General features: G+C 45.6%; 1 protein-coding gene and 1 non-coding gene across 2 annotated transcripts; one reads left to right on the plus strand and one right to left on the minus strand.

The window, feature by feature from the left end:
* Positions 1 to 775: 775 nt before the first annotated feature.
* Positions 776 to 11,498, minus strand: Heatr9 (HEAT repeat containing 9). Its single transcript, XM_021177634.2, has 15 exons — positions 11,315 to 11,498; positions 9,924 to 9,973; positions 8,467 to 8,651; positions 8,049 to 8,175; positions 7,773 to 7,829; positions 7,508 to 7,564; positions 6,177 to 6,234; positions 5,677 to 5,807; positions 4,216 to 4,398; positions 3,739 to 3,828; positions 3,537 to 3,656; positions 2,346 to 2,419; positions 1,905 to 1,956; positions 1,435 to 1,521; positions 776 to 1,224 (listed from the first exon to the last, which is right to left on the minus strand). The coding sequence occupies exons 1-15, from the start codon at positions 11,403 to 11,405 to the stop codon at positions 859 to 861; spliced, it is 1,728 nt and encodes a 575-aa protein (XP_021033293.1). The 5' UTR covers positions 11,406 to 11,498; the 3' UTR covers positions 776 to 858.
* LOC115032756 lies at positions 10,486 to 10,592 on the plus strand. Its single transcript, XR_003838356.1, has one exon. It is a non-coding gene; the product is annotated as a U6 spliceosomal RNA (small nuclear RNA).
* Positions 11,499 to 14,247: the final 2,749 nt, after the last annotated feature.

Consider the following 14,247-nt stretch of genomic DNA (forward strand, 5'->3'; position numbering starts at 1 on the left):
AGAATGTCTGGATTCCAAATTGATATAGTAGGGACCAATCCACTGTGGGTGGTATCCCGTGGATAGATAAGAAAGCTAGCTAAGGGGCTGGAGAGATGGCTCAGTGGTTAAGAGCACTGACTGCTCTTCCAGAGGTCCTGAGTTCAATTCCCAGCAACCACATGATGGCTCACAACCATCTATAATGGGACCTGATGCCCTCTTCTGAAGACAGCTACAGTGTACTCATGTAAATAAAATAAATAAATCTTAAAAAAAAAAAAAAAAGCTAGCTAAGCCGGGTGTGGTGTTGCACGCCTTTAATCCCAGCACTTGGGAGGCAGAGGCAGGAGGATTTCCGAGTTCGAGGCCAGCCTGGTCTATAGCTATACAGAGAAACCCTGTCTTGGGGAAAAGAAAAGAAAAAAAGAAAAAGAAGAAAGCTAGCTAAGCATAAGCCAGGAAGTAGGGATCCTACAAAGCCCATGCCTTCAAGCTCCTGCCTTCAAATTTATGCTTTGACTTCTCTCAGTAATGGGACTGTGACCTGGAAGTAAAAGCCAAATAAAGAAATCCTTTCTTCTCCTGAGTTGTTTCTAGTAATGGAATTTGTCACAGCAGCAGAATGAAGCTAGAACAGGAGAAAAGCTGGGCACGGAGAGAACCTTTGGCTCTGCCCTTCCTGCTTTGCTTTGGTGAAAGGAAGTGCAACTGCATAGAAAGAGCACCCACGGGAAGGAGTCTGTTCCAGTGCAGCCTCAGAGGAGTGAACAGCAGTGGGGATTCAGAAACTAGGTAAAGCGCCAAGCAAGTGTTCATTCATAAAAGAGAAAACCGAGTTATCTTCCCAGGAAACCATCCTGAAGGAAAGAATTGGAATTAGAGCCAAAAAAGAAACCTATTTTGAGGCAGCACCATGTTCCGGAGTTGTTCCCTGATTTTTGGTTCCCAAGGTCCTGTGGCCTGTGGCCTTTGCTTTTTCGGTTTGGAGAAATAGAATGAGAAAGCAGGTGCCTCTAGCTTTTCCCCTAGCTTGTTGTAGGCCTTTGCTATAAACAAAGGGTTCAGCTTAGCCTGTCGAAAGTCCGTGATACACAAGTCATCTGGGCTCTCTGGCTTCTTCCGGAACCTTGTATGCTCTGTCTTCACAGCCTTCGGTATGTCATACACAAAGAAAACCTTGTTGGTCAGCTTGTTTTGGATCCATGGATTTCTTGAGGCCCAAACAAGTAGTGTTTCTTGTATCTGCATAAGAGCAAAGATCATGGGGCTGGCATATTTTGTGCTCAGGCTGGGGAAGGGGAAGTTCTGGAGCAGTTACTATGGCCCCAAGGAATCAAGCCAAGGGTCAGTGTCTGAGGACTTTTGCCCCAATTCCCCATTGTTGACGCTGAACAGATGAATGAGAGGGATATGGAGGAGAGGGGGGGCGGCTACAGGACAGGAATGTCTTACGCTCTTCTTCACACTCTTGGCCTCTTCTGCATCTAGCATGTCCAGCAGCAAATGGAACACCTTTTCGTTACGGATCCCCAGGGCACCCTGGACAGAGAACGAGTAACTCTGCCTAAGTAGCCAGCCCCAAGAAGGTAAGATCCCCAGCCTCTTTTCCATTCTCTCTTTGAGATGACCCCATGACCTAGAGAGCGATGTGGTTTCTTTCCTTGGCATTTGGGAATCTAGTTCCCAATATTTATCAGAGTAGAGTCCTTTTCTGTAATATTTAAATAGCATCTTTCATACCCACCTATGATATATCCTACTTATCCCAAGGCTTGGACCTTCAATAGAACTAGAATTCTAAAGTAAATGACCTTCCCAAACTACAGTTCTTTCTTATCTCCAGGAACTGCTCAGTCATTTACTTGCCTGCCATCATCAAGACAATCTCGAAGAATTGAGTCAGAAAAAACAGCCCAGCTTACCAAAGAGATGATTGCTTCCTGACGGTCACTGGCATCTGGGCTCATCAGTTGCCTGTGTGGAAGGGGATATATTGTTCAGTGGGAGGGAGGCTGGCTACATCTCAGCCCAGAGTGAGTCCAGCATGATGACAAGTGCTGTTAATTTCATTTCCTTTTCTGGTTTCTCAAATCAGAGAAGCAGCTGGCAGGGACAGATACTATAGTTTGCCATGAAACACTGAAATGATGGGTCAGGGTTTGATTATCACTAGAACTTGATGCCTTCTGAAAGTTCCTTTGGGGTTATAGTGGGGTTTTAGAGCAACCCCGAGTGGTTTAAATAATAACAACAACAACAATAGATAAACAAAAGTCCAGAGTCAGAATGACCTGCCCCAAAGTACAGACACAGTTCTCAGCCAACAACCCTCTTGCCTTCCAGCCCTGTTTAGTTTAACTTACGCCTCCATTAGTTTCATTATTAAAGGCTTCATCTTGAGCACATCCACTGTTTCAGACACAGCCTGCCTTATTACCTGCAAAGTGCAACCACAGAGAGAGGGAATGCAGCGTGCACCACGGCAGTACTACACACACCCTTAATAAACACTTGGGTTTTGTTACAAAGGGGACCTGCCTGGAGCGGTTCTATGGATGGAGCATTCAAGCAAAGGCAGTTACTGTACTGGGAAGGGTGCACAGGCTTTCCTTACTCAGTCTTGGGTTCTGGGATGTTTTCCTGGCGGAAGTGATGATGCAGCTTATAGCTGAAGGATGAGTGGAAGGATGAGGGGAACAGTACATTTACTGGGGTAATGTGACGTGTAGAGTTCAGTGGCAGAGCACTTGCCTACTCTCCACCAGAGCTGAGTTAGTCCTTAGTACTGGAGGGAAAAACCTGAAGAGGTAAACAGGGCTTGAGATGGGACACAAAGTGAGCTATCCCAAAGGCACTGAAAACCACTGAGAAGCGTTATGAAGAGATGAGACAGCCTACATTGTTAGAACAATGTGGAAAGGCTGCATTCTGTAAAGTTAAGTGCAGTGGGATGTGGAGAAAGGCAGGATTGAGTCTGGTCATTTGGGAAAGCTTCCCATAGGATGTGCTATTTGAACCATCCCTGCCTATCACATCTCCTGTTGCCCACAGGTTCCTCAGACTTGTGTAGTTGAGACTGGCTTTGGGTTCCTGATCATCTGAATCTACTTTGCAAGTGCTGGAATTACAAGCGTGTACTACTACACTGGGCTTGGACTAACAATAGCATTTTAATAGGAAGGAAGGGGAAGAAGTGAATAGCAGGGAGTAGCTTGGGTGGCAATTTTTTTTTTTTTTTTGAGACAGGGTTTCTCTATGTAGGGCTGGCTTTCCTGGAACTCACTCTGTAGACCAGGCTAGCCTCGAACTCAGAAATCTGCCTGCCTCTGCCTCCCATTTGCTGGGATTAAAGGCGTGCGCCACCACGCCCGGCCTTTGGGTGGCATTTTTATGCTGAGGAATTGCTTAACCAAAGACAAGTAGATTAAAAATATGGACTGTATGAGAGGGATAGGGTAAAAGCAGTGTCATACTAGAGTGTGAGGTTTGTTGGGAATCCCCATCTCAAGAGAATAAAGAGGAGAACGATTTGAGACTGGGAGCTAGGATCTTACTTGGAAGGGTTCACTATGCATTTTCCTCTTGAGCAAGTCAAATGTAAGTTTCACCAGCCCCTGTGCCTGGATCTTTTCCAGCCCAACAGTCTTGAGCATCTGGGTGGCTTCCAAGCGATCCTAAAGGAAGGCACAGGGAGGTGTGGAAGACAATGCATTTTCCCCTCCTCTTCTAGGTGAAGGAAGGTAGCCTAGAGCTTACATCAATGACATTAGAGTGTAGCTGCTCCAGAATGGCCCTGGTGACAGCAGCTGAGTGAATATTCATCATCTTGACCAGCATCCTAAGTGCCTGTGAAGGGTGAGGAGAAGCATGGTATATTGGTGTACCCAGAGGGGTGTTGATAGCCAAGCAGACCTTAGGGCTAGGCCTAGAACTCACTGGGGAATGGGGTGCTTCTTTCTGCCCTCTTGGCCTTTGGAATGAGAGCACAAGTGGATGTGTGCACACATAAATAGATGAGCACTCCTACCAGATATATGTACCCTGTGCACATATCCATCTCCCCCCCCCCCAGTTGTGTGTTTCCATATTCATAAACACACAGAGGGCTCTGCTATGCATAGCTGAAGCTTGTTTTCTTTGGGGCGTGAAGGTAGAAGCAAACTCTAACCCAAGTCAACTCTGACCACTGTTGGCCAAGTGCGTCCCATAGATCCCGGCTTCTGCCTCTCATACCTTCATCCTCTGGGACATGGACCCTTTACTCAGACATTGTAGCAAGAACTGTTGGACTATGCTGTTGCTGGGCCTCAGGAACCCCAAGCACAGGGCTGCCTCTAAGGATTCTTCATTCAGTGGCTTGTATATCAGATTCTGCAGCAGAAGCACCAGCTTTTCCTCATACGGGACCTCGGGCTTCTTAGAGGGAAACACGGGTGAAATGAGCAACACCGCGTCTCCAGCTAGCCTTCTTCACCTTTTACTTTTTTTTTTTTTTTTTTTGAAGTAGGATCTTCTTTTATAGGTCATCCCAAACTCAGGATTGTCTTGCCTCAGTCTCACTAGAGCTGGGATTTCAGGGTGGTGCTGTCATACCTGGCTCAGGCTTCATGTTTTCTAGAATACTGCTTCCGACCCTTCTCTCTAAAGTAAGCCTGATGCCATCCCATGATCCCCCCTTACTTCCTGCTGTCACCTTCTCTCTCCTAAGTCATATCTCTTTAGAGTGAACTTTTTGAAAGGAACATTACAGTTTAAGAACTCTCAAAGTTCCTTACATAGAGTTAAGAGCCCATTACCTAAGAAGCCCACTAAGCCACATATACTCTAGTGACTAGACCTTCATTTCCTGTTGCTTTTCTTTCTGTTCCACTTCAACAACTGTCTTTCTTGCTGATCTTTGGCCAGGCCAGCCATGTTTCTGCCTTTGGGCTGACCAGTCTTTCTGTCTGGAACACTTTCTCTCAGGGATCTATAAAGCATCTTGATGCCTTTGTTCAAATAATATTGTTCACACTGGACCTTCCCTGTCTACCATATCTAAATTAAAACCCGTCCATTCTCCCTATTCAGCGATCTTGGTGCTCCTTCCTCCCTGCACACTTGTGACCTCTAACATTCTATATACTTTTGTAATTAAATTGTTTTGTGAGTCGTCCCCCCCCCCCGCCCCGCCCCGCCATCCCCAACAAAGGTAATTGCCTGTTTGGTTTATTGATGTATCCCAAGGGACCGACAGTGTCTGGTGCATAATAACTGTTTAATACAAATTTGCTGAATAAATGGATGAGAAACCGATTCTATTTTACACGAAGTACTGTTGGAATTAAAGAACCAGGGCTCTAAAGGAGGGGCATAAGTGAAAGCTGCATCAGTGGACTTTTAGTTTCTGCCCTTTGTGACAGACATTTTGCTTCAGTGGTCTGTTTTAGAGGTGATGATAACGATAGCTCCAACTGAAAGAGCACAGATAGACTGGTTTCTTGCTGAATCTCATTTAATGATTTCAGCTTTACAGAGCTTGTCTGAATATATCAGCCTATACTTTCATTCAACTTTAGAGGAGATGCAACAAGGGCAGTGTCTTCTATTAAATCTGAGAGTTAGGCAGCCTTCTTCCACACTCAACTCCCAACCAAAATTTCCAGTGACTTTGACCTTCTTTGCCCCAGTTATGGATTCTCCATTCTCAATCACCTTGCTCTCAGGCATAGCAGCCCAGGAGTTCAGCGCTACTCGTAGCCCCACCAGGGTCTCCAGCCTTTGACTTTCCTTGTGTTCCATCAACTGTTTGATGAAAGCCTTGATCACAGACTTATCCAAGCAACCTGGACGAGGAAGGTGTTCAAGTCAGGGCAGGGCCTGTTCCTCTTGGTAAGGACCTATTGAACACCACTTTACTCTTAAGACAGGAGGCCCAACTACTGGTTTCAAGGGGTTGCCATTCTCCCATGAGGTCAGAGAGCTGGCTAAGCATGAATGCAACTTCTAGAGCTTCCCCTGTCCCTCCCTCTACTCTATCTTTTCTTTGCATCCTATCTTCTCTTTGCCCAACAGTGCCCAGGGTGGTTCCCAGACTCTGTAGCATGCTAAGGTTGGAGTGCGGTCATACCTCCTTTCCTTCCACTCATACCTATAAGAACAAAGTGGCTTTACTTTTATCCCTCCCCAACTCCCTACAGAGAGTGAGAACATACCTAGGCTGGCCAGGGATTTATAGGCCTCGTTCTTCACTTTTGTTGAACCAGTTTGAGCCTGATTTAAGAAGGAAATAGTGAAAACACACCATAAAGAAATAGATTTGTCAAAACCTCAGGGATTGTTTTAGTGTAACTTCTACAAAATAGATAACAGAGAGCTAGAACATGACTTATTTGTGGTCACACAGAGTACACATGCAGGATGGTGCAATGGAACAACACCAAGCCAGTGAGTCAGGCTTCTGTGCACATGCACATCTCTGTGTAGTATTGTAGTCACTTGGCCTTAGGCCAGCACATTGTGAGGAAGAAAGGAAGGAAGGAAGGGCTGGGCGTGGTGGCACACGCCTTTAATCCCAGCACTCGGGAGGCAGAGGCAGGTGGATTTCTGAGTTCAAGGCCAGCCTGGTCTACAAAGTGAGTTCTAGGACAGCCAGGGCTACACAGAGAAACCCCGTCTTGAAAAAAAGAAAAAGAAAGAAAGAAAGAAAGAAAGAAAGAAAGAAAGAAAGAAAGAAAGAAAGAAAGAAAGAAAGAAAGAAAGAAAAAGAGAAAGGAAGGAAGGAAGGAAGGAAGAAAGAAAGAAAGAAAGAAAGAAAGAAAGAAAGAAGGAAAGAAAGAAAGAAAGAGAGAAAGAAAAAGAGAAAGGAAGGAAGGAAGGAAGGAAGAAAGGAAGGAAGGAAGGAAGGAAGGAAGGAAGGAAGGAAGAAAGGAAGAAAGAAAGAAAGAAAGAAAGAAAGAAAGAAAGAAAGAAAGAAAGAAAGAAACCAACATCAACCATAGCAGGGACACTTAGATTAGCATTTGTAAGCCTGGAACAGGCTTTACTTAAATCAGAATGAGCTCAGTCCCAGGACAGTATGTGTTTCTATGTGTGGTGATAGAACCCAAAGGTCTAGTATATGCTAGCCAATGCTTTACTCCTGAGCTATAGCCTCAGCCCTTAGTGTTTCAAGATAGGGTCTTGCTATACAACCAAGGTTGGTCTTGAACTTATGTAGCGAAGGCTCTCGTGAAACATAATCTTCCTACCTCCATCTCCTGAGTACTGGGCTTGCAGGCATGGGCTACTAAGCCTGGCTGTGACTCCAGCTCTTTCCTGGCTTTTCAGTTCAACGTGTTTTCATAGACAAGAAAGATATTCAGATTCCCACTCTCAACTAGCCGTCTAAAGAGGCCAGGGGCATGACTACCGCACAACAGTGGACCTGACCTTTCCTGGTACTCTGGAAGGTCTTGCGTCTTGTGCCCAGACTCCTCTCTCCCCTTTCCCATACCTCAGACCCTCTTTTCTCATCCCCTGAATTCCATGTAGACCCCAGACTCACCACCTGCCACAGTGCTTCCATGACAAACTTGTTACTGATGCCCAGGTGCCCTAAAGCCTGCAGGAAGAGGGATAGAAGAGAGGGAAGGGGAGTCCTTGGACACCAGCTCAAGAATTATCGTGTTCTGCACACAGCTAGACTTTATATCTGGGGTGTCCCTGCCACCTTCCAGCCACCTCTAGCTTGTTTCCCTTTTCCATCTCAGTACCGCTCAGGAAGCTGCCCCTCCAATTTACACCCCTCCCCCCATGCCCATGCTCCTCACGTAGGCTGCATAGCACTGCTCATCCTCTTGTGGAGAGTTCAAGCTGTTGGTGAGCTCCTGCTCATCCAGGGTGGGCCAGGTGAATGGAAGGACAAAACCACAGGACTCCAGTAACCATAGACTCCAGTAAACTGATCCCCAATTTCCCTTCCTTCTGTTTTTCAGGGAAGGACCCAGGGCTGAAGGGTAAGTAGTCTGAACCCGAGGTAGCAAGTCCAAGGTAAAGTATTCTCAGGAAGGGAGTGCCCGCATTCCTTATCCCACCATGATCCTGACCTTTAACCTTTGCCACTTCAGGGGGTCGTTGGTGGGATCTAACAACCCTGGTCCCTCCTTAGGTTTTAAAGTCAACTTGCTGATAGAGACATGGAGGTTTGGCATTTGGGCACTGTCTTTGAAGTACCTGTGTAAGAAATTGTATAGACAGCCATAGTCCCCTTCCTCCCCTCCTCAGGTTACATCCCTACCTCTGCCACAGAGCCTCAACAATGAGACCAGAGAAAGACTGATACTCAAAGAGGAGTCAATGATACCCACTTGATGGAGTTGCCCATCTAGAATCACAGGGTCCTCTCTAGCACTGGACTTCTAGCACTGGACTTGTCCCACTCCATTCCAACCCATCCTGACTCTTTCCCTCTTTTCCTGGAGGAGTTGGGAAGGTGTGAAGAATACAGAGATGAGCAAAGCACACCTTGGGAAGTTTCTTCTTTTCCAAAACAACGATTTTGACTCCCGTTCCTTGCGTTGCTCATTGAGGGTGCGCCAATGTGTGAAGAGATCAGGCTTTTTATCTAAGTGGAGGCAAGGCGTTGCGTTTGGCCTGCTTGGATGCACCCTCCAGCACTCTGGACTTGGGGGAAATGCTTCCTTTGGCACCTGGTGGGAAGAGCAAATGGCAGAAGAGTCAGAGGGCTCCCCCAGGCCATTACTGCAGTGCTCGGGCCAGAGAAAGGGTAGCGAAGGTAGGGAAAACAAACATGAGAGATACCAACTTAAGCTTCTCATCTGGGCTGGAAACACAGCTACCATCTCTTCCATTCTATGACTTGGAACAGTTACTCTACCAATGCCTCAGTCTTCCTCTGTAAAATGGATCTAATTAATCCTTATTCTTTCCTCTCCCACGCAATGGTGAAGCTCAAAAGCACTCAAGATTTTGAAAAGATCTGTAAATTGATCTGAATTCACAGCTTAGTTACTTGAGAATCTCAAATAAGTGATCAGTGAGAAAGGCAGGCCTGGGGGAGGCCAAGGTGAAGGAAAAGAGGCTACTACTTATTCAGACAGTAGCACCTACAGTATGTTGCATAGTTCTGTGCCACCACGAATTTCACAGGCTACTTGAGAAAATGGGCTTCCTTCAGACCCTCTCTTAGCTGTGTGACTACTTCAGTGTGTGTGCTGCTAAGACTACACACAAGGCCTTGTGCATGTCAGATCTCAAGCCTTTTACTACTTGGTACAGTTCTGACTGTAGCTGAGGGGCTCATGTGCACAGTGGTTTTCTATGGATCTGGCCTGGATTCAGCCATCTCTCAAATCTTTCTATCTTTACAACACATCTTTTTTTGGCAACAGGGAGCAGTGGGTTTTTGCCAGTAGCTCCCAACTCAGAAACTGATAAGACCTTATGGGTTTCCCAGTGACTATCAGGACTTCAGTCATGCAATGCTCAACTCAAAGAAGTAGGGTTTCTAGATGTAGCAAGGCACTAATAAGAAACTCCAAAAGATGTCAAATTTGGGTTTCAGGAATGAATAAAATATTTAGGACTTTATATATTTTTTAAAAATCACATGTACTGTTTAGGGGATATTTAAATTTAATTGGTCAGTTTGTGTTTTACCTGGCAACCCCAAGGAGGATTGCTTCTTTAACAAAAATGGCTCATTTTAGCAGACAATCCACATAGTCCAGGCCTTACAGACTTTGTCTCATTAGAAACTACACAAGGGGGCAGGCAGTGTTGACCTATAATGAGAACTCTGGAGGCTCACTCAGAGAAGGGAAGTAACCTGTCTGAGATCACACAGTATTAACGGCAGACCCACAGGTGAGTGTCAGGCTCTGTGAGCTAGCTTGAATTGGGAGGGAGTTTGGTGCTCTTCCTATTTTGGCACAGCTCCTAGAGTAACAAAAATCACTTACCTTGTAACAGGACAAGGGCAGGTGAACAGGAGCCATGGCTTTTTTGAATTCTGGTGAGAGAGCAAAGATATGCAGGTGGTACCAGTAAGTAATTAGAAGTATGAGTTTCAACACCTTGTAAGGCATTCATTTGTTCTGCAGCTAGTAAATACTAGCACCAGGTTTCCCCCCCAGGAACTAGGAGGGTAAATGAGGCATCACCCTTGCCCTTCAGTGGCAGGTAGTCTTCCTGGTACTGTGCCTGGGAGCCTCTCAGAAATGCTGTCAGGAACATCATGTCAACCAGATCCCCAGGGGCCTCCTAATTGAAGTTTAGGGAACACAGGACCAGTAGTGTTCCCAACCCTGGTTGCATATAAGAACCATTGGAATGATATTTGAACATGCCTGGGCTCTGTAGCAGACTAATTGAGTCAGATTTGTGATAATAGAGCCTAGGCATTTTGGGAAGCTCCCCTGGAGATTCCAGTATTCGGTTAAGGGTGACAACTGTTGTTCTCTCTCATTTTCTCAAATGTGAGTATGCATTAGGCTGAGAGAGCTTGTTAAAACCCAGATTCCCGTGCTTGCTTCCGCAGCACATATGCTAAAATTGGAACGATACAGAGAAGATTAGCATGGCCCCTGCGCAAGGATGACATGCAAATTCGTGAAATGTTCCATAGTTTTCAAAAAACAAAACAAAACAAAACCCCCAGATTCCCAGGACTCACCCCCCTAGTATCTGATTCTCTAGGGATTGGGTGGATCTGATCACTCTGGGACATTTTGAAAACTACTGGTTTAGCATTTGAGACAAATTCTGGTCTGCAGTGATTTACAAAGGGAAACGAATGTGGAGATACACACAAGCAGTATAGCTGAGAGGTACCTTCAAGGCTGGGAATCAGATATTTATGTCCTAGAGATAATACAGACCAAGTCTTGTTATAGAAGCAAGAGTTAGCAGGGTAGGGACGCAGAAGCAGGCTGATATCTAAGTTTGAGGCCAGCCTGGTTTACAGACAGTTCTAGGACAGCTGAGGTTGCACAGAGAACCCTGTCTTGTTTGGGGGACTAGGGGTGTTAATCAGGTAAATCAGGGATAAGAGCAGTGGGCTTAGAGAAGACCTTATGCAAGGAGCTGGAGGTGTAAGGTTGGTGTGGAAGGCAAGACACAGGTAAGGGAGAAGCTGGGGGACACACAGGTATCCCAACTTGAGAAAATCCAGCATGTCCTCCTTTGGAAAGAGAGACTTACTGAGGACTGTGATCAACTGTCCAATGGCCTGCCCTGGCCTTTCCCATGGATTTGCTGAACTCAGGGCCTTGTCTGAGATTGGGTCTGGTTTGCTGGCTTTACCTTATCAGGTCCCCACCCCTGGCTTCATTCCTTTCTACCCCATCCTCACTTTTGTTCCGGTTTCGATAGTCCAGCCATGGGCAGTTGGCCATTGGCTTGGGGATTTGAAGAAAATCAGTCTGTTTTTCTTGGCTCTCCATCCTCTTTGGTATAGGTCAGAGGAGAACCAGAGCAGCCAGAAGTTCAGGGATGTGAAGCCAAGAGGGCACAGCTTGAAGAGGCCCTTTCTCTGGTATAAGTGAGACCAGGGAGACACACTCAAGCACTGAGCAACTAGGTTGTCATGGTGAACAGAACACCATTTCCATTGTTGAGTCCCACTGCTGGCCCCTGCTGGCCTCCTGACTCAGCTGTTCACTGAACTTCACTTCCTTCTGCAGCATAATGGTGGAGTCATGTCTGCTCAACTCTAGTAGCTTTGGTGAGGAACAAAGTGTTTGTGAACCATCAAGTTCAAGACAACCCATGTGAAGTACAGGAGTTGTTCACAGAATTGGTCATGGGGAAAATGACCGGGACAGGAAAGCCTCTCTTATACGCACATCCTTCCTCTCTGGCAGGAGGCTGTGTGGTAAGGAGCTGCTGTTCAGATCTCTTCTGTTTGCATATGCTGTTCCATCTACCTTGTATCCTTTCCCTTCCTGCCTGCCTGTCAGATTGTCACTCAGATCTTTCAAATTCATACCAATGCTATATCATTTCTGAAGGCTTTCCTTTCCCAAGCTCCCCTCCCCACATGACTCAGTGATGTAATCCCTAGCATGTAGTAGTTCAGTACACAGTAAGAAGCCTACTATGTGTCTTGTTTTCTTTTTTTGTTGTTGTTGTTGTTGCTGCGATTAAGATGTTCTCACAAAGGCAACTTCAGGATGAAAGTGTTATTTTATTTCATAGTTCAGGATACAGTCCACTGTGACAGAGAAGTCACAGCAGCCTGGCCAGTCACAGTGAGACCATAGGTCATACTCTCTCCATTCAGTCCAGAGCCTGACTCCTGAGATGGTATTGCCCACATTATAGATAGATCTTCCTACTCCTAATAAGCTTATCAAGGGGCTGGAGAGGTAGCTCAGCAGTTATGATCATCAGGGAAGACCTGACTTTGGTTCCCAGCACCTACTTGACAATTCACAATAGTTTGTACCTTCAGTTCTAGGAGATCTAATGCCCTCATTTGACCTGTGTGCACCAAGAACACATGTGGTACACATGCACACAGGTAAACATTCATACAAAGAAAAGAAATATATGAATTTTAAAATCCATCTTTAAAAAAAGAAAAAGGGGAATCTCTCCCAGGTATGGCCAGTGGCTTAGTTCATTCTAGATCCATTCAGTCTTGATAACCGAAGATTAACCATGACACTACATATCAAGACAACAGGGACCATGGGGGCTAGAGATGTGGCTTACTGGTTAAGAGCACCTGTTGCTCTTGTGGAAGACCTGAGTTCTGTTCCCAGCACCCACATGGCTGGCAACTATCTACTACCTCAGTTACAAGGAATCCAGCAGGAACACATGTGGTGCGCATACCTGTAAGCTTGCAAAGCAATACATGTAAAGAAGAATAAGGAAATCTAAAAAAAAAAAACACCCTAAAAAATATGTATCACTGGCTTGATCCTTATTTAATCAGACTTGATATAAATAAACTGACATGAGTGCTTTTATGTGCTGCACAGAGAAAGATAACATTCTCAAGTGGAAGTCCTACCAGAATTACTTAATCTGAGTCCAATTGTAAGGAAATAAGAAACCTAAATGATAAGTATGCTACAAAAATATAAACTAAACAATTTCAATGCCCTTAAGGATGAAAAAAGAATGTCTAGCCAGGTGATGTAGCAGACACTTATAATCCCATCCTGAAAGCGCAAGGCCAGTCTGGGCTATCTACTGAGATCCTGCTTCAATAAACGAAACGAATGGCTAGGCATGGTGGGTCAGCCATGTAGGCTCAGCACTGAAGATGGAGGGGGTTATCTTAAGGTCTAGGCCACCCTGGTCTACATAGGGAGTTCAAGGCAGTTTAGGCTACATAGGACGCTCCCCCCTGCCCCCGAAAACAAAAGCCAAAAAATGTGTTAACACTAAAAAGGCCAGTTGTAGTAGTGCATGCCTTCAATCCCAGCACTCAGGAGGCAGAGGCAGGTGGGTGTGCTTCTCGTTCTCTTCCTCTCTGTCTCTGTCTCTGTCTCTGTCTCTGTCTCTGTCTCTGTCTCTGTGGTGTGTGTGTGTGTGTTCATGTGTTTGGTTCTCTCTCTCTCTCATGGACACACACACACACACACACAGAGAGACAGAGAGAGAGAGAGAGAGAGAGAGAGAGAGAGAGAGAGAGAGAGAGAACAAAAGTGAAATGTGCTAACACTGAAAAGGCCAGTTGTGGCAGTCCATGCCTTTAATCCCAGCACTCAAGAGGCAGAGGCAGGTGGATTCCTGAGAGTTTCAGACCACCCAGATTTACACAGCCCGTTCTAAGACAGCCCTGGCTTCACAAAGAGACACTGTTTGTTTGCTTTTGTTTGTTTGTTTGTTTTTTAAATAACACCAAAATGACATTCCACTTAATTCAGTGTTTCTACTGAATCGGATTCTTAATAAAAAACATTCATAGAGGGCATTATTGGGCCAGTGGGGATGTGACAATGTATATTTGACAATTGTTTCTTAGAAAATAATAGTGTCCTTGTTTCCTGTTTCTCACTTTGTGGTTATGTAGAATGTTCTTTTCCTTGGTAGACAATACTGAAACCCTTACTGGTGTAGTGGTATTGTACATCCAGTTTCAGATGGCTCAGAAAAAAAGGTATATACCAGAGGGAAGGGGAGGGTATTTTGATAAGTTTAAAAAGTTGAGAATTGCCGGGCGGTGGTGGTGCACGCCTTTAATTCCAGCACTCGGGAGGCAGAGGCAGGCGGATTTCTGAGTTCGAGGCCAGCCTGGTCTACAGAGTGAGTTCCAGGACAGCCAGGGCT

This window comes from Mus caroli, chromosome 11 (genome assembly GCF_900094665.2).
Source record: "Mus caroli chromosome 11, CAROLI_EIJ_v1.1, whole genome shotgun sequence".
NCBI classification, from domain to species: domain Eukaryota; kingdom Metazoa; phylum Chordata; class Mammalia; order Rodentia; family Muridae; genus Mus; species Mus caroli.

Bases quoted from the DNA above. Each gene is read 5' to 3' on its own strand.
- Heatr9 (XM_021177634.2), bottom strand. From the start codon at position 11,405: ATGGAGAGCCAAGAAAAACAGACTGATTTTCTTCAAATCCCCAAGCCA. The intron at 3,829-4,215 runs GTATGAGAGGCA...CACCCTTCACAG, and splicing joins CCATGTCCCAGAGGATGAAG to GCACTTAGGATGCTGGTCAA. The intron at 1,957-2,345 runs GTAAGTTAAACT...CCTTCCACACAG, and splicing joins ATAATGAAACTAATGGAGGC to GCAACTGATGAGCCCAGATG.